This window comes from Heterodontus francisci, chromosome 4 (assembly GCF_036365525.1).
Source record: "Heterodontus francisci isolate sHetFra1 chromosome 4, sHetFra1.hap1, whole genome shotgun sequence".
NCBI classification, from domain to species: Eukaryota; Metazoa; Chordata; class Chondrichthyes; order Heterodontiformes; family Heterodontidae; genus Heterodontus; species Heterodontus francisci.
In genome coordinates, this window is record NC_090374.1 from 117,546,705 (window position 1) to 117,564,281 (window position 17,577).

Genomic DNA, 17,577 nt, shown 5'->3' on the forward strand with positions numbered 1-17,577 from the left:
GTCCTCCGTGCGCATGCGCCAACGGCTGCTGACAAATTAACGGTCGGTTGATTCAAATCGGGAGGTTGCACTGAACGCGCTTCCTCCTTTCAGCGTGGCTAGTATTCAGTGGAATGCTGGCCGTGCCTGATCTGTAATAATTGGCCCGGATTTTACGGTCGTCGCTGTTTGCAAGGTGAAATACGAGCTTACCTAGTTTGTTGGTTGGAGTAAGAATTTGCACTTCTTACTGCATTAAACGATCCGCCAGGCCTAGCGGTGTTTGCCGGAGAGGCCACGCCCCCTGGTGACGTCACAGAAGGAAGGCTGAGCTGCGTGTTGAAAGAAACTTTGGTCCATGTTTCATGAAACCTGAAGGTACTGTTGCTGCACAATGATTTTATTTATATTGGGTAATTCTGTACTATAGTCTATTCTCACCAAAACTTAAGGTACATTCTCCTTGTTTTCATGTTCTGATTTTATTCCCAATGCAAATAGGAAAACGGTTGATCTTAAGTTAACAGGTAGATGGGTAGTATAGCACTGCTTTGTGCACTTTTACAATCAGAAGTGTACAGTATCATTTTGCACATCTAAATGTATTTGGGGAGAGGCGCTTTGGGTTAAGGGGCTCGTTAATTTATAGTGCGGATAGTAGGCTATGCATCTGCTAGTATCAGCTTCAAAGAATAGATACGAAAATCATCGTAACTTGTGGGTAGTCAACCCAAATTGTCGATTTATAGGTCACTGCCGCTTTACAGAACTGCTCAGCGGGACCCTAATGTTTGGAGATCGTTGAGGTCCCCGGTGACTTGTACCAGCAGCATGTGAAATCCAGAGATTTCCTCGCCCAACAGAGCGCAGTGTTGAGTTGTCAGCCTTGGGAGTGCCTGGTTCTGTACTGCTGTGAGCTTGCACCGCTCCCTTACAGAAAGAACCAGCGGCTGCAGCGGGGTTTGTTCCTGAGCATAAAGACAGTGCAACCTGGAGAAATAAGTATTTATTTATAAGAAATAAGGGAAACCTGTCTGATTTCTTGGTGCGCAACGGTCATCGGGACGTTTCAAGTTTCTATCACGTGGCAGATGAAGTTCAATGCTGAGAAATGTGATTCATTTTGGTAGGAAGAACATGGAGAGACAATATAGAATAAAAGGTACAGTTCTGAAGTGGGTGCAGGAGCAGAGGGACCTGTGTGTATATGTGCATAAGTCATTGAAGGTGGCAGGTCAGGTTGAGTGAATGGTTAATAAAGCATACAGTATCTCGGGCTTTATTAATAGGGGCATAGAGTACCAGAGCAAGGAAGTTATGTTGAACTTGTATAAGGCGCTAGTTCGGCCTCAGCTGGAGTATTGCGTCCAGTTCTGGGCACCACACTTTAGGAAAGATGTGAGGGCATTGGAGAGAGTACCGAAAAGAATCTCTAGAATGGTTCCAGGCATAAGAAAGAAGTTAGGACTGTTTTCCTTGGAGAAGAGATGGCTGAGAGATGATTTGATAGAGGTATTCAAAATCATGAGAGGTCTGGACAGGGTAGGTAGAGAGAAACTGTTCCCACTCGTGTGAGGATCGAGAACGAGTGGGCACAGATTTAAAGTATTTAGTAAGAGAAGCAAAAGTGATATGAGGAAAAAACTTTTCCACACAGTGGTTAAGGTCTGGAATGCACTGCCTGAGTGTGGTGGAGGCAGGTTCAATTGAAGCATTCAAAAGGGAATTAGACTATTATATGAAAAGGAAGAATGTGCAGGGTTACGGAGAGAAGGTGGCGGAATGGAACTGAGTGAATTGTTCTTTCAAAGAGCCAGTGCAGACATGATGGGCCGAATGGCCGCCTCCTGCACTGTGAAGTACGTGTTTAGAGAGTAACATGTTTTAAGAATTATGTTTCACTAATTTAAAATTGTGTACTCTCTTGGCTTATTTTAATGGTTCTACCATATTGTTAAAAATAAACTTCAGAGCACTCCTGCTGTCTGTGACAGCTATGATGCAATCTTGATTTGAACCATGAGACCTATGATTAATTTGTTGACTTCCCAATCTAGTCATGTATCCTTTGTTAAATAGTTTCAATGTGTACAGTCTAGATCAGCGTTCACCAGCATGTCGATTGCGAGTTAATCCGCGCATGTGAATCCTGACGTCACCACACTGATGTCACCTCGTGCTGACGTCAACAGGACGAACAAGTGGCGAGTTGGGACGCCAGCAGTTAATGCTGGGGGAGAGTGCGAGTGGGGGCCGAGTGGTGAGTGGGAGGGCCGGCGACAAACGCCGAGGGTGCACCAAGTGGGCTCGAGTGGCAAGCATGGGGGCCAATGGCGAATACCGAATGAGTGACAACGGGGGAGCAAACTGTGATGGGGTGTTTGAGCAGCGGGGGAGTGAGCAGTGAGGGTGCCTTCAAGTGGGGAGCAGCCAGTGCCAAGTGGCAAGCGGAGGAACGAGCGCCGACTGGCAAGGGGTGGGGTGCGTTTGTGGCGAGCAGGCTGGAGTGGGGGCGAAGAAAAGTGGCTATAGGGGGAAGGGGGTTTGCTTGCCTTTTGTGCAAAATTGAGCAGCGCCATCTTTATTACTGGCAGCTGCCTGAGACATCTCGGGTATTTGTCATTTGCCAATGACCTAATGCGCCGCTTAGTGCGTTCTTTTCCTTTTATCAGAAGTAGCTCACTAAAGAAAAGGTTGGCGACCCCTGGTCTAGATGATTGGTCAGAGAGCATACCCACGTTCTTTTGAGTGTCCTTGTGCTGATTAATTTCCAGGACATTTCCTGTCAGTGACAACCTAGACAGTGTATAGAACTTGCTCGTTGGTTTCCATGCCAGAAAGAGAATTTAATATATTTTATTTTCATAAGTCAATCCTATGGCTAATATGTTCTTGTATGAAATAGGTGAATGCTTAAACACAAGTGCTGACAAAGGTCTTTTCAGCCCCTTTAAGTGCAACAGTGGACTATTAGAATTTGTCCAATTTTCAAGAGCGAATGTAAAGGTTTTAACCAATAATTCCCAAAGTAGAATTGCAGTACTTGCATAATCCCATTCAATTTAGTGGATACTCATATTTTATAGATTTTATCAGTAACACTTGGCTATATTGATATAATGGGCAGCAAAATTAATTGGTGTTCGTGTATATTCTGCACTGTCACTGATTTTTTAAATATGTCACATTTATATTAGTCATATACAGCACAGAAGGAGGCCATTTGGCCCATCAAGTCTATGCTAGCTCTCCACAGAGCAATCCAGTCACTCCCACTCGATCTTCATAGCCCTGCAAGTTTATTTCCTTCAGGTGCCCATCCAATTTTCTTTGAAATCATTGATTGTTTCAGTTTCCACCACCCTCGTGGGCAGCGAGTTCCAGGTCATTAGCACTACGTGTTTAAAAAGTTCTTCCTCCCATTTCCCCTGCACCTCTTGTCCAAAGCCTTCAATCTGTGTCTCCCAGTCTTTGTACCATCTGTTAATGGAACAGTTTTTCCTTATCTACCTTTTTTAAGCTTGTCATAGTCTTGTGCACCTCCATCTAATCTGCCCTCAATCTTATTCGCTCCAAGGAGAACAACCTCAGCCTTTCAACCTAACCTTGCAACTAAAATCTCCCATCCCTGAAACCATTCTAGTAAATCTCCTCTGCACCCTCTCGAGGACCCTCACATCCTCGTCATTGGAGGATGATGAGACTGACAATGCATCAGTTACTGCTTGCTTCTATTCATTTGTTATCTTTTTCTCCCCTCTTGCACCCCTTCCCCGAAGGTCTCATTATCCTACTGTAACTGGGATCTTCCTGCTCTCTATGGCACAGTTCTACATTACACTGAACATCTGAGCCTATATTTGTTTAAATAAAGGTGTGGGGGTGAACATAAGCTTTGCTTAAGACAGGTATAACTGCATTGCAAGTTTTCCCAGATGACCAACGTGATGGAGTAGCAGTGCAATTTGCAGAGCGGACTGTTCTAGGGACTGAGGCTGCTGACAGCATGTTAACATAATAGGACAAATCTTATTTTAAATGTCAAAATATTGTTTATCAATTGTCGGTTCTGCCTATTTGGCTGTGCAGATACAAACTGGACTGAGTCATCAGAATCTGATGCTAGTGTACCTTTTCTTTTGAAATATGGCAAAGTTCTGTTCATGTTTTTAACTTATTCATTTTTCTCAAGATTTAATAAAGGAAAAAGAAATGGATGCACCGCTGCTACCAAGGGAAGCTGGAAAATTTATAACTGAGAACAGCAAAGATGTCTCTATTTCAGAAGATGGAGTTCAAAAGGTTGCTGAAATGCTTTTTGAAAAAAGAAATTCAAAGGAATTTGATGCAACAGGATGGAAGTTGCTCCACGACCTGAACCCACAAACAATGAGCGAAGCCTCTATCAACTGGGTATTTGTTACCGATACCCTCAATTTTTCCTTTTGGTCGGAAAATGATGATCATAAGTGTTTGATCAAGTACAAAGGCAAAATGCATAGTGGCTTTTGGTCACTTTGTGCTGCTATTAACAGAGCGTTAGATGAAGGTTAGTTCCCAGTTGAATTTTATTCTCTTATCTTTGTTGAAAATTAGGTTCAGAGTCCACAATGTCTTCTAGATAGGTTCTAAAGAAATTGGCCTTAAAGTCCAGTTGGCTTCAGACTGTTGCTAGGGAACGTTTTTTGGAACATGGACCGAAAACAATGGCTTCAGTCTTCCCAATATTGGAGGAAATTTCTGCTGATCCAAGACTGGATGTTGTATGAACAGTGTGATAATTTAACAGCAATGGAGGAGTGGAAAGAGTTGGCGGTGGGGTAAAGCTGGGTGTTGTCAGCATTCATGTGAAACTAATGTGCTTTTGGATGATGTCTCTGAGGTACAGCATGGAAATAGGAAATCCTTGGGGGGACACCAGTGGTAACGTTGTGGGAGCTGGAAGTGAAGTCATTGTAGGTGATACTCTGGCTATGATTAGATAGATAAGAATGGAGCCTGTTGAGAGCAGCCCACCCAGCTTTACGACATTGGAGAGGTGTTGGAGGAGGATGGTAGGCAACCATGTCAAAGACTGCAGATAGAACATAGAACATACAGCACAGAACAGGCCCTTCGGCCCACAATGTTGTGCCGATCCTTTGTCCTCTGTCAAGGACAATTTAATCTATACCCCATCATTCTCCTTTATCCATATACCTATCCAAAAGATAGGTTGAGAAGGATGAAGAGGGATTGTTTACCTTTGTCACAGTCACCATTGCATGTCATTTGTGACTTCGATAAGAGCCATATTATATGATACATTTGCCCATTGATTTACCTTGATCAGATCTAGAGTTTTTCTCAGTAGCAGGAGGAGTAATTATGTTAATACTCTTTGGTATTTATTTCTTCCTGTTAAGGCATTCCCATTACCAGTGCATCATATTTCGCTAACATAACTCTGGATCAGTTGAAACATGTGCTAAGTTCGGACACTGATGTTCCAATGCCTCTGATTGAAGAACGCCTCAAAGTGCTTAAGGAGGCTGGAAACATACTGCTGGAGAAGTTTGATGGTTCATTCCTTAATTGCATTAAGAAGAGTGAGAATAGTGCCCAGAAGCTGTTACGGCTTGTGGTGGAAAATTTTCCTTCATATAGGGATGAAACTACATTTCAGGTGAGCCTGCTGTGGTTAGGCCGCTTTTCTTTTTGTCAGTGGTGAGGAGTGAGATATTTCCTCTGATTGCTATGTAGTATTGAACATTGTAAGTAAATGGGAAAATTTGCTATGTTTGGAATTGTCAAGAATTTTGAATATAGGAAACTTTCCCACTATGCTTATGATGATACTAGCACATAACTGGAGGAATTCTTTACTGAAACTTTGTTTTTTGTTGCTGAACACAAGGAATTTACAAAAAAGTATCTCGCTCAAAAATCTTCTGAGTAGGAAGGCTATTAATTCCATTCAGTTCATTATTCTGTAGAAACATATATGAACCCTGAAATCTAACTCTTCTATTTTGGCAGTGTCTATTTGCAAAACAAGTGGGTTGGGCCTGATTTTTGATTCCTTCCTTTGGAGAGTGAGAACAAGAAATAGCAAAGACAAAAAACTTGTCTGAAATGTGTAATTTCATCCTGTCTGCTATGGAGTGATTCAAGTTCTCTGCAATATGTAATTTGACCCACATTGTCAGGTAGACAGGCTACAGAGTTCAGAATGCTGCTAGGATTGTACATTATGGCTGAGAAAGGTGCAAATCATGCGAGAATGGTGATGTTGTGGAATGCAGAAAGTAGAGTTATAGTTAACTTTTTGTGAAAATTGCCTTATTTAGTGTTCTGCAATTGTAATTCTATTTGTTCCTGGCTGGTAAAATAGAAGACTTTATGTCCTAATTAGTGATTAGTTACTTCGTGGTTTTGTTTTTTTTTCCCTCTTCTGGAAGTGGTAAAAATTACATACTTCAGAATGAAGGGACCAAGGCCAAGACTACAATTTTAATTCAGACATGGTCATTAAAATCAGAACTGGAAAACAAGAAGTGCAAGTACACAATGGCCTCCGGATCTCAGGTGATGCTAATATAGCAGGAAGCTAGTAAGGATTTGCCAGTCAATAAACAAGTGGATGTGCAGGGGGTGTATGTGTGGGTTGGAGTAATTACTTGAAAAGCATATCAATCCTTCTGTGTTGTGCACCTCAACGGGAGAGCCTGAAGACCATCTAGGGAGCTGGAGAGCTGTTTTGGAACTGCACATGCACACTCAATCGGTTGTGCCACCTGCATGTGCACCCTGGAGTCTGGAGAGGAAATCAGAAGTGGAGCCTGCTGAGGCACATTGCCTTGCTGAGCCTGCAGCTGTCTGCTTTGCCTGGGCCTGAAGTTGCTGCAGTTGTGCTGGTCTCAAGTTGCTTGGATCTTGGTACCTTTGGCTGTGCTTTGCTTTATAGGTAACCTCAATAGTAAATCGTAGTGTTGTAAGTTGCTGTTTTAATCGTTCACTTCAATAGTAATTCAAACTAGTGTTGCTAGAATTCAATCTTTGTGCTTAAATTGTGGATTGATTGCTGCCTTAATCACAACAGTGCATCTGTTAGGAAGCCACGAATTACTGCTGTGATTAAAGCAGCAATCAATCCAAATCAGCTCATGTGTAGCACTACAAATTGCAGGGACAAATATCTACTACAGATAGCTATTGAGGTTAACATGCAACCGTTGTGATTAAGGAGCAGTCAATCCACGGAAGGACTGATACGTCTGGCAAATAATCATTCTGTTGATCTTACCCAGAAGACCATTGCAGGTATTGATCACTCTTTGCTTTAAGTGATGTTTCCTGACATAAGTAGTCAACTTACTTTTTAGCTGTTTAATCTTGGTTTGATATAAAAGTGCTCTAAATTTAACTTTCTGCTTATCATAGTGTCATGCACTTATAAGGCTCCTTTCAAAGCCAACAATTCTGAATTTTTCTAGCTTATGCTCTGTCTCCATAGGGATCAGCTCTGTGGCCATCTTTGCTTTGATGTTTTCCTTCTGTCTCAGTAGCCAGAATTGATCGTAACATTCAAGGTTTAGCCCGGGGAGATGGTGGTGTAGTGATACTGTTGCTGGACTAGGAATCAAGAGACCAAGGCTACTGCCCTGGGGGAACGGGTTTAAATCCCACCTCAGTAGTACACTCGCACTCTGTCCCAAATGTTTATCAAGCCTGCAATTTAGGCTGCACACCAGTGCATCCCTTTTTCCTTGTTCTTCTGCCACAGCTTGACACCCTAATCGTCTAGAGGTTAGTAAGATCCATTGTGGTCATGAATCTGAGTCACAGCACAGGGTTAAGAGTTTTATAGTTCTATGTAGGTACATTTTGTTTTGTTGTGATGGGATAGGTAGTAGAATGATGGCATAGCAGCCACTGACACCAATTATAAAGAACAGAATTCTCAAACTTCTCCAGAGTTGATATGAGGATTTGAGGTATGATTTCGCTATATGTAATGAAAATTTTACGTCTTCACAATTATTTTCCTTCTGTCATTTAGGGCAAGAAAGTTGCTTTTTACAAAAGGGCACAAATCCTTATAGCGGATATCTGGGGCCTGCTGGAAGGAAAAGGAGATGGTGTCTTTCATGATATAGCCAGCCTGACTATATTTGCAGACTACAGAATCCCTCAGGCACTTGTCCACCTTGGAGCAATGAAGTACTCAGAAAAACTCATGGAAAAACTTAAACAAGGTTTGCAATCAATTTAGTACCATGCAGCATAATTATGGGGAAGGAGTCACACTGTGCAGTATGTGAACAGGAGTCACTAATAGACCAGACATCCACCTTTTCAGGTTCAATATAATTGGACAACTGTAAAGTCCATGAATATGCATAACCAATTAATGATCCAGAGATCAATATTAGCTGTTTCAAACAAATGGCTGAACTTATCATCCAAGATGTGTTGCGAAATCCAGCAACCGAGTTGAGTGTCCTGATTTTGAAGCAGTATTGACTGGTTAGGTGTACTTTATGTAAACACAAACGGGTGGCTCCCAGTAAGCAGCAGCAACAAACTTCATCTTTTCTTTATAAAATGTTAGGATTCTTGTAATACTGAACAGGACGGACTTCCAGCTGTCTTGGGGCATTTGTTTTAAAAAGCAATAAAGTATGCTTTGAGAATTGCTGAAAATAGAGACATGTTGTCAAAGCTTTTCTTCTTGCACTCATCAGGACAATATGCAAGAATAACCAATGTAAGGGAGAACAACAACTTATACTGCATGAGAAGAGAGTGCTGATTGGTAAAGGCGTTGCCATGGAGAATGCACCAGTTTACGGTGACTGACCGTTAACTGGCAAGCTTTGTTTGAAATTTATACCAGGCAGCTTGACAAAGGTCAAGGCATTGCCCTGAGGGATGGACCAGCAAATGGCTGTCACTTATTTTGATCAGCTGGTTATTCTTGTGTATTGTCCTGATGAGTGCAAGGTGAAAAACTTCGACAACATGTCTCTATTTTCAGCAGTTCTCAAGTTCTGTACTACCAAACAACTAAAGTATGTTTTCATAATTTGTTATACTGTGCAATAATCAATCCAAAGATTCATTTTTGACATCATACTGAGGGAAGCTTTTTTTTATTTGTTTGTGGGATGTGGGTGTCGCTGGCTAGGCCAGCATTTATTGCCCATCCCTAATTGCCCTTGAGAAGGTGGTGGTGAGCTGCCTTCTTGAACTGCTGCAGTCCATGTGGTGTAGGTACACCCACAGTGCTGTTAGGAAGGGAGTTCCAGGATTTTGACCCAGCGACAGTGAAGGGACGGTGATACAGTTCCAAGTCAGGATGGTGTGTGGCTTGGAGGGGAACTTGCAGGTAGTGGTGTTCCCATGCATCTGCTGCCCTTGGCCTTCGAGGTGGTAGAGGTCGTGGGTTTGGAAGGTGCTTTCTAAGAAGTAATAAAAACAAGAAATGCTGGAAATACTCAGCAGGTCTGGCAGCATCTGTGGAGAGAGAAGCAGAGATAACGTTTCAGATCAGTGAGTGACCCTTCTTCAGAACTAGCAAATATTTTATTTCAGATTTCTGGCATCCGCAGTATTTTGCTTTTATTTTGCTGTCTAAGGAGCCTTGGTGTGTTGCTGCAGTGCACCTTGTAGATGGTACACACTGCTGCCACTGTGTGTCAGTGGAGGGAGTGAATGTTTGTGGCTCCAAACACCAGATTCCTGTAACAGAAGATCCTATTTAGTATTGAAATGCTCAGGTTTTTTAAAATATCAGAAGGTACCAATTCTCTGTATTTTCTCTTCAGTGGTCCAGGATCCATGGCCACAATGCTCGCAAGTCAAAGGATTTTCAGTCAGCCTGTTTCAAACTATTCCTTAGGCAACTTTGAAACCTACTAGGAGGTGCAGGGGGTTAACTTTGTTTGAGGAAGGAATATTTTCGTCCCACAGGGATCTTGCACTGGGTCCAGTGCAGGACTTTTTTTTTCATTATGTAACCGCTGCCTCACTTCATTCTGCTATCTTTGACAAGGCAGTGGCAGACCGCATCATGACTGCCACTTGCCTTTGTCTCTGGCGCCAGGCAGGCAGCTCCCACCTCCTGTAAATGCTCGGCGCCGCTAATTGAGTACTGAGCTCGGCACCTGCCCAACTAAGGTATTATCAATTGAAGGGCAGGGTCAAGACCCAGAAATCATCTGGGCATCAGGTTTCCGGCCTGTTTTGAAATCCGCAGTCTCCCGCTGCAGTGAGCTCCAGATCAACAACAGCAGCCTGTGGGCGCTATCTATGTTCCTCTCCTTTCCTAGTTAAGGTAAAGAGAGTCACTATCACATGTCTGTCTCTGACCGCTGTCACCATGTATTTGGCACAGACGATTGAAGATGAATAGCATTACAGCGGAGGTGAGGCGCTGCTGAACAGAATGGAGGAATTCAATTCCCCAGATTTGAGGAAGAGAGGGAAATGAGGTATAACATCAGCTGAGATATAAGAAAAAAGTGAGAGAGAATTCTTGTGGGTGGCGGGGTGGAATGTGGACCATCGATACAATATCCAGTTAATTCAGTGCTCGAACTTTATGTACATGACTGGAATCTTCCCTCCCTCAGTCTGTATATGTATCTTCAGATCTCTCGAGGTAATTCAGCCTATATTATGATGGGTTGATGCCAGCTTCTACTAACTTGTAAATACTGAACTTTTGTAAGTCACCACTACTGAGGAATAGGAAAGCATCTGTGGTAGCATAACTATGAAGAGGCCATATACAAAACTGTAGCAGATTGACAGGAAAATAGTTAAGGTGCCAATCAGTTCTGATAAAGGAAAGAAAAATCTAAATAAATTAAATAGAAGATACATATGTTGGGGGGGGGGGGGGGGAAGGGTGTAAAAAGTAAAAAAGGTTTCCATCAACTTAACTGCACTAAATTTACTTAATTAACATTTGTCAATTTCCACACCTATAATAAATATCTTAACATATGTTGCACTATTCAACATCACAACCATTATGTTGCCAAAGCATCATCACTTTTCTGCTCCCACTTCATTCATGTTGATTCCATGTGTCTGAGGATGTGATCCTGCAGATAAAGATCATCATAATAGTCATACACGTTTATGGTACAGAGGGAGGCCATTCGGCCCATCGATTCCGTGCTGGCTCTCCGTGGAGCAATCCAGTCAGTCCCACTTGCCTGCTCAATCCCCGTAGCCCTGCAAGTTTATTTTATTCAAATACCCATCCAATTTCCTTTTGAAATCATTGCTTCTGCTCCCACCAGCCTCGTGGGCAGAGTTCCAGGTCATTAACACTCTGTGTTTAAAAAAGTACTTTCTCACATTTCCCCTCACCCCCCCCCCACCCCCTCCCCACTGCATCTCTTGCCCAAAACCTTCAATCTGTGTCCCCTAGTCTTTGTACAATTTGTTAATGGGAACAGTTTTTCTTTGCCTAAAGTGGGGGTGGGGCAAGAGATAACAAAGGAAAAGGTGTAAATAGGACAAGGTCACAGAATAGCTGACCAGAAGGTCATGGAGCAAAGATATGTTAATGGTGCGTTGAAAGACAAAGCATTAGTACAGAAAGGGTGTAAACGGACTGAAAATTGAACAGCTGCAAGTACAAACATGAAAAAAGCAGTGGGTAAACAAACTGAACAAACTCAACCATGTCCAGCCCATTTCCTGCACCTCCACCCTCACCCCTTCCCCTCCCTCCCAGAACCGTGACAGAGTTCCCCTTGTCCTCACTTTCCACCCCATCAGCCTCCATATCCAAAGGATCATCCTCCAGCGTGATGCCACTACCAAACTCATCTTCCCCTCCCGTCCCCTGTCAGCATTCCGAAGGGATCGTTCCCCCCGTGACACCCTGGGTCCACTCCTCCATTACCGCCCACCACCTCATCCCCTTCCCACGGCACCTTGCCCTGCAATCGCAGGAGGTGTAATACCTGCCCATTTACCTCCTCTGTCCTCACTATCCCAGGCCCCAAACACTCCTTTCAGGTGAAGCAGCCATTTACTTGTACTTCTTTCAATGTAGTATACTGTATTTGCTGCTCACAATGTGGTCTCCTGTACATTGGGGAGACCAGACGCAGACTGGGTGACTGCTTTGCGGAACACTTCTGCTCAGTCCGCAAGCAGGACCCCGAGCTTCCGGCTGCTTGCCATTTCAACCCCCCACCACCCCTGCTCTCATGCCCACCTATCTGTCCTGGGATTGCTGCAGTGTTCCAGTGAACATCAACGCAAGCTCGAGGAACAGCATCTCATTTACCGATTAGGCTCGCTAGCCTGCCGGACTGAACATTGAGTTCAATCATTTCAGAGCATGACAGGCACCCCCCCCCATTTTACTTTTATTTTTAGTTATTTTCTTTTTCCTTTATATATTTTTTTGTTTTATTTCATCTTAGTTTGTTCAGTTTGTTTACCCACTGTTTTTTTCATGTTTGTACTTGCGGCTGTTCAATTTTCAGTCCGTTTACACCCTTTCTGTACTAATGCTTTGTCTTTCAACGCACCATTAACATATCTTTGCTCCATGACCTTCTGGTCAGCTATTCTGTGACCTTGTCCTATCTACGCCTTTTCCTTTGTTATCTCTTGCCCCACCCCCACTTTACTTGCTTATAACCTTTTGACATTTCTAATATTTGCCAGTTCTGAAGAAGGGTCACTGACCTGAAACGTTAACTCTGCTTCTCTCTCCACAGATCTGTCAGACCTGCTGAGTATTTCCAGCATTTCGTGTTTTTATTCCACCTCTTACTGTCTGCTTTCTATTTACATACCAGTAGAAGATTTTTGGGTTCCATTTATGTTAACTGCCATTCTACTATAAGTTTATCAATTCACAAATCATTTTCTGCTCTGAAAGAATTTTTACTGTAAGCAGAGGCAAGGATTTGAATTTGATCAGTTCTTTATTTTACATTAACAAAATGTGGCTGGGGTGACTCCATTGGGGGAGTTGTACCAGGCCTTTGGAGGTGGGGAGTGAACAAAAATCAGAGAAAAATGCAACATACCGGTTCCCCAACTTGTTCCTACTTCCTCCCTCCTTTCCATGTACGGCTTCTGTGCAGTGATGGGAAGCCAATTAAACTTGTTAAATGGGCAATTGGCAGCAAATTCCGAAGGGCATTGCAATTTTGATAGCGTCGCACGAGCCCCACTCTGTATCAGAACCTCAGCTGCTTGGGGGAGGTGGCTGCATAGCGGAAGGTTGAAGCGTAAAAGATGCATTCTGACCGTTTAATGGTGGAAACTGCAAGCCTGAAGGCATCCACATGCAGAGGTTTGCCATTGCAAGAGCAGTTCTTAAAGACTGCTCTCACAGACAGTGCTCAAGGTGCAAAAGTGGCTGCCGGTTCCCTCAGCCTTTTCTTGCAGTCATTTCGCTCTGTCTCCTTTGAAGCTTTCATCTTAGCAGCACGCTGTCACTCTGGCCGCTATGAAAATTCCAGTGCCCTGATTGGCCCTCCCTCCCTCCCTCCTCAACCCACCCGCCATCCCTAATTGAACGGAAAACCCAGAGGCAGCCTGCCAATTGATTGCCTTCCTGAAAATTGACCCAGAAGACGTGTTGCTCTGACAGCTGGGTTACGGACCTGTAAATGGCCCCAACAGCTGAAAATATTCTCTGTCTGGAAAATTCAGCCCCAAGTAGCTGCAAAATAGCATCACATCCAAACAGATCTGAAAATGGCAAATGAGCTAATTGTGCTGATTAAAATGGAAGACAGTTTGGAAAAAGACTGATCCATCCCCGCAATTATTCAGTTGATAACCAGAACATTCCATTTTGGCATTAACTGTTGGTTTGTCAATATGTACATCCAGAAAATTAAAATAGAATTTCACAATCTGATATTTTATAATCTTTAATTTGGTTCAGGTTTTTGTTGCTGTAACCATTTTTACTGGAATTAGAATTGTCTTTTTAATTCACCTAGGTATGCTCTTCCATTCGGGTGATTGTCAGGAAGTGGAGATCCGAGGCTGCTCCATTTGGTGTGTTGAGTTAATATGGCGTCGCATTCTGGAACTTGGAGCGCAGCAAGGATGTATAAATGAAGACATCAATTCTGTTTTGATCGATTACTACCTGTGGGACTATGCAAGAGAGCACCGAGAGGACATGGCCGATATTCCCATCCATCGTGTACGTTGCATCTACTACTAGTTGGATGCTATGCAGTTTCCATGAAGCAAAGGCACACAGCCTACTTTGGGAAAAAACTGTGGGGTGCTCACACATGCTAAATTGCAGGCTCTTGTCTTAGTTTACATCTCTGAAATTGGGAATCAAAATAATCTTTTATAGAACATTGTTGTAGGTAACACAAGTACACTGTACAACATAGAACACTGCTCTTCTCCAAATAGGTTAGAGATCCAGGCTAATTCAGTTCACTCTGAGTTCCTAATAGCATCTCCCATGTGCAGTGGCAGCGCAGAACAAAAATCAACTATCCTCCCTCAAAAGGAAGCTAAGGGAAATTTGATGAACGTCTTCAGTGAGCTGGTCTAGTACATGTGCTCAGAGCCAAGTGAGAATAGTATTTGCTCGCGTGTGGGAGTTGGTTACATATCAAGGGTAACATCCTTCTATTCTCTTCCAAATGGAAGGGACAACGTATTTTAAAAACTGCCGTTTGAAATTTGCAGAGCAGGCCAGATTATAGTTGTATAGTTATTACAGCGCAGAAGGAGGCCATTCAGCCCATCAAGCCCATGTCCGCTGTCTGTAGAGCAATCCAGTCATTCCCATTTCTCGCGCAGTCCCTATGGCCCTGCATGTTTGTTTCACTCAAGTGCAGATCCAAGTTCCTTTTGAAATCATTCATTGTCTTTGCTTCCACCACCCTCGTAGGCAGTGAGTTCCGGGCCATTACCAGTTGCAGCATTAAAAAAAAATTCTTCTCACATCCACCCCCCCTGCATCTCTTACCCAAAATCTTAATTTTGTATCCCTAGTCCATGTACCATCAGCTAAGGGGAGCAGCTTTTCTTTGGCTATGTTGTCTAAACCTGTCATAAATTTGTACTTTGTACTTGTTAAATTGTGTTACAGGCGTACCTTTTAGGGTTAATACTTTTCATTTAAAATACTCAATTTTACAATACAGTTACATTTATAAGATCATGCTATTACTGTAAAGAAACTGGTCATTGGCCCATTTGAGTCTGTATTTCATCACATGGGTCACCTAATCTATTAAATCGCCCCTCAATTTCCTTGCTCCATAGGAGAACAACCCTAACTTGGCCAATCTAACCTTTGTCGCTAAAATCCCTCACCCCTGAGACCATCCTGGTAAATCTGCTCTGCACCCTCTCAAGGACTCTCACATCCTTCCTAAAGTGTGGTGCCCAGAACTGGATGCATTTCTCTGTTTGTGGCCCAACCAGAGCTTTTATAACGGTTCAGACCTGCACTCAGCATTTTTTGTAAACCAGCAATTTAAAAAAATGCACTCTTAATGTGTTTTTGATCAAAATTACCGTACGGCTGGTCCCAGTATCTGATTGTCTGATTTGGCATCAATCGGGATGGGAGTGGGGGTTGCCTGGTAAGGACCCTACCTGTTGGCAGGAGTTCAGGGGAGAGACCTGAATGGAAGTTGGGGAAGATGATTGCCCCACATACTTTGAAGCTGTAATTTTAAATTTTAATTTTGTACTGGAAATGTAAATCTCACTTGTTAAATTTGAAAGTGTGGCAACAAATAAAACTGTCACTTCTGCATTCATCAATGTCCATATGGTTCCAGTTTTTATTTCAATTATGTTATGTGGCAGTTGCAACCAGTGGCTGAATTTTACAGGAAATATCAGAAATGAGCAGACCTCTTGAATTTATTGATACAGGAGTATTAAAATTGTTAGCCTGACAGACATTTCAGAATCCTGTTTTGCTGACTTTGAATTTTTGGCATCAGGTTTTAAGTTTCATAAGCGGTAATCAAGAAACTGAAGTTCATTTGTGCTCATGGGAAAGGGTCCAAATTCAATAGAATTAAAATTATTATTGGTGCTGTGTTAAAGGTCAGTATTACTGTTTGAAATGCCTGTTGGAAGTCTGGACTAATGTTACTGCACATTAGAGACACCAGCTCATGGTGCCAGTTAGTGTTCATCCCCATAAATTAAGTTTCAGGTTCTTAAAATCTAGTTTAGAGATCCTGTGGGAAAACATGCAAATTATATATCAAGTTTCACAGTTATCCTTTCAGCAACCTATTGCACTGAATAGCTGGTTCAAAATCAATACTAAACAGCTTGGGTTTTTGCAACATATTCGCAGTTATAAAGCTGTTGGTAAGGCATAGTAGTTTGAAATTTAGTTTGTGATATTCACCCTATCCTGCAAACTTGTAAAATGCGCACAATCCTGGGTGGGTTTGGGAAATTTATTAGGATGATAGAAGGATCAAATAAACCTCAAATTTAAATTGCAATCATTCCTTCTGATCAAAGTCATGCTGGAATGGGGAGTTGCTGAACAAGGATTACTTCACTGGGAGAAGAAGGAACTAGAACACGAGTTATCTGTGAGAGTACATCTCTGCATCTTGTAAAATCAACCAGTTGAGATGTGTACTGTGGGAGATTGTACGGAAAACCTTGTGCACACCACTCGTAGACACAAAGAAAAAAGTGGCTCCAAAGAGTTTTAAAGTCTACATTAAATATCCTCATTAACTGCACTGAACAACTTGTTAAAGTGTGTGTTACAGGGGTAAGTTTAGGGCTAATAATTTTCATTTTAAAATACTCAATTTTACGATACAATTACATTTATAAAATCATGCTATTACTGTACAGAAACAGGTCATTGAATCATTTAAGTCTGTATTTCACCACATGGGTCACCTAATCTAATCCTGCTCTCTCCCTAGACCATTTAACATTCTTTTTCAAGCAGCCATCTAATTCTATTTTAAAAGTACTTTAGTACTATTTCGGTAACAGTTTACACTAGAAAATTCCATTTTCTGATTGCAATATAAAGCTTTTTTCTTCTTTGTCCCATCTCATTACTGCCTTGCTGGTCATTTATTCTGTTATAGTCCTTCATAAGCCTGATGACCTCTATCAGATCAACTTCCCAGCTGCAATGAAATGGCCTAATGTTTTTCTTCACACAGAATGATGAGCAGGTGGAACTCTGCCACGTGGAGAGGTTGAAGCAGATGCATTTAAGAGGAGGCTTAATGTCTATATGAAGGAGAAGGGAAAGAGGAATGCAAGAGAGGATGGGAAAAGAATTACATCATTGAGTTTCAGCAAGTGTGTAGCACAGAAATAGGCCATTTGTCCCAACTGATCTATGCTGGCTTTTATGCTCCACATGAGCCTCTTCCCACCCTACTTTAACTGTATCAACATATCCTATTCCTTTCTCCATCGTGTGCTTATCTCGCTTCCCCTTAAATGCATCTAGGCTATTTGCCTCCATTATTTGTGGTAGCGTGTTCTACATTCTTACCATTTTTTGGGTAAATAAGTTTCTCTTGAATTTTGTATTGCAGAGGTTCCCAACATTAACTTATTGTGTACCCCCTTGTAGAT

The 17,577-nt window shown here is 42.4% G+C and overlaps 2 protein-coding genes across 2 annotated transcripts in view; one reads left to right on the plus strand and one right to left on the minus strand.

The window, feature by feature from the left end:
- The window catches only part of LOC137369208 (kinesin-like protein KIF27), a 213,962-nt gene extending 213,699 nt beyond the window's left edge, over positions 1-263 (minus strand). The window contains exon 1 of the mRNA XM_068030028.1: positions 193-263. The gene's annotated coding sequence lies outside the window, so the exon portion shown is untranslated. The remainder of the gene's footprint in view (positions 1-192) is intronic.
- qng1 (Q-nucleotide N-glycosylase 1) lies at positions 36-15,755 on the plus strand. The gene is made up of 5 exons (XM_068030031.1): positions 36-357; positions 4,172-4,528; positions 5,385-5,644; positions 8,021-8,216; positions 13,956-15,755. The coding sequence occupies exons 1-5, from the start codon at positions 345-347 to the stop codon at positions 14,183-14,185; spliced, it is 1,056 nt and encodes a 351-aa protein (XP_067886132.1). The 5' UTR covers positions 36-344; the 3' UTR covers positions 14,186-15,755.
- Positions 15,756-17,577: the final 1,822 nt, after the last annotated feature.

Coding starts and splice junctions, on each gene's coding strand:
- qng1 (XM_068030031.1), top strand. Junction 5,645..8,020: donor GGGATGAAACTACATTTCAG/GTGAGCCTGCTG, acceptor TCTGTCATTTAG/GGCAAGAAAGTTGCTTTTTA. Junction 8,217..13,955: donor CATGGAAAAACTTAAACAAG/GTTTGCAATCAA, acceptor TAATTCACCTAG/GTATGCTCTTCCATTCGGGT.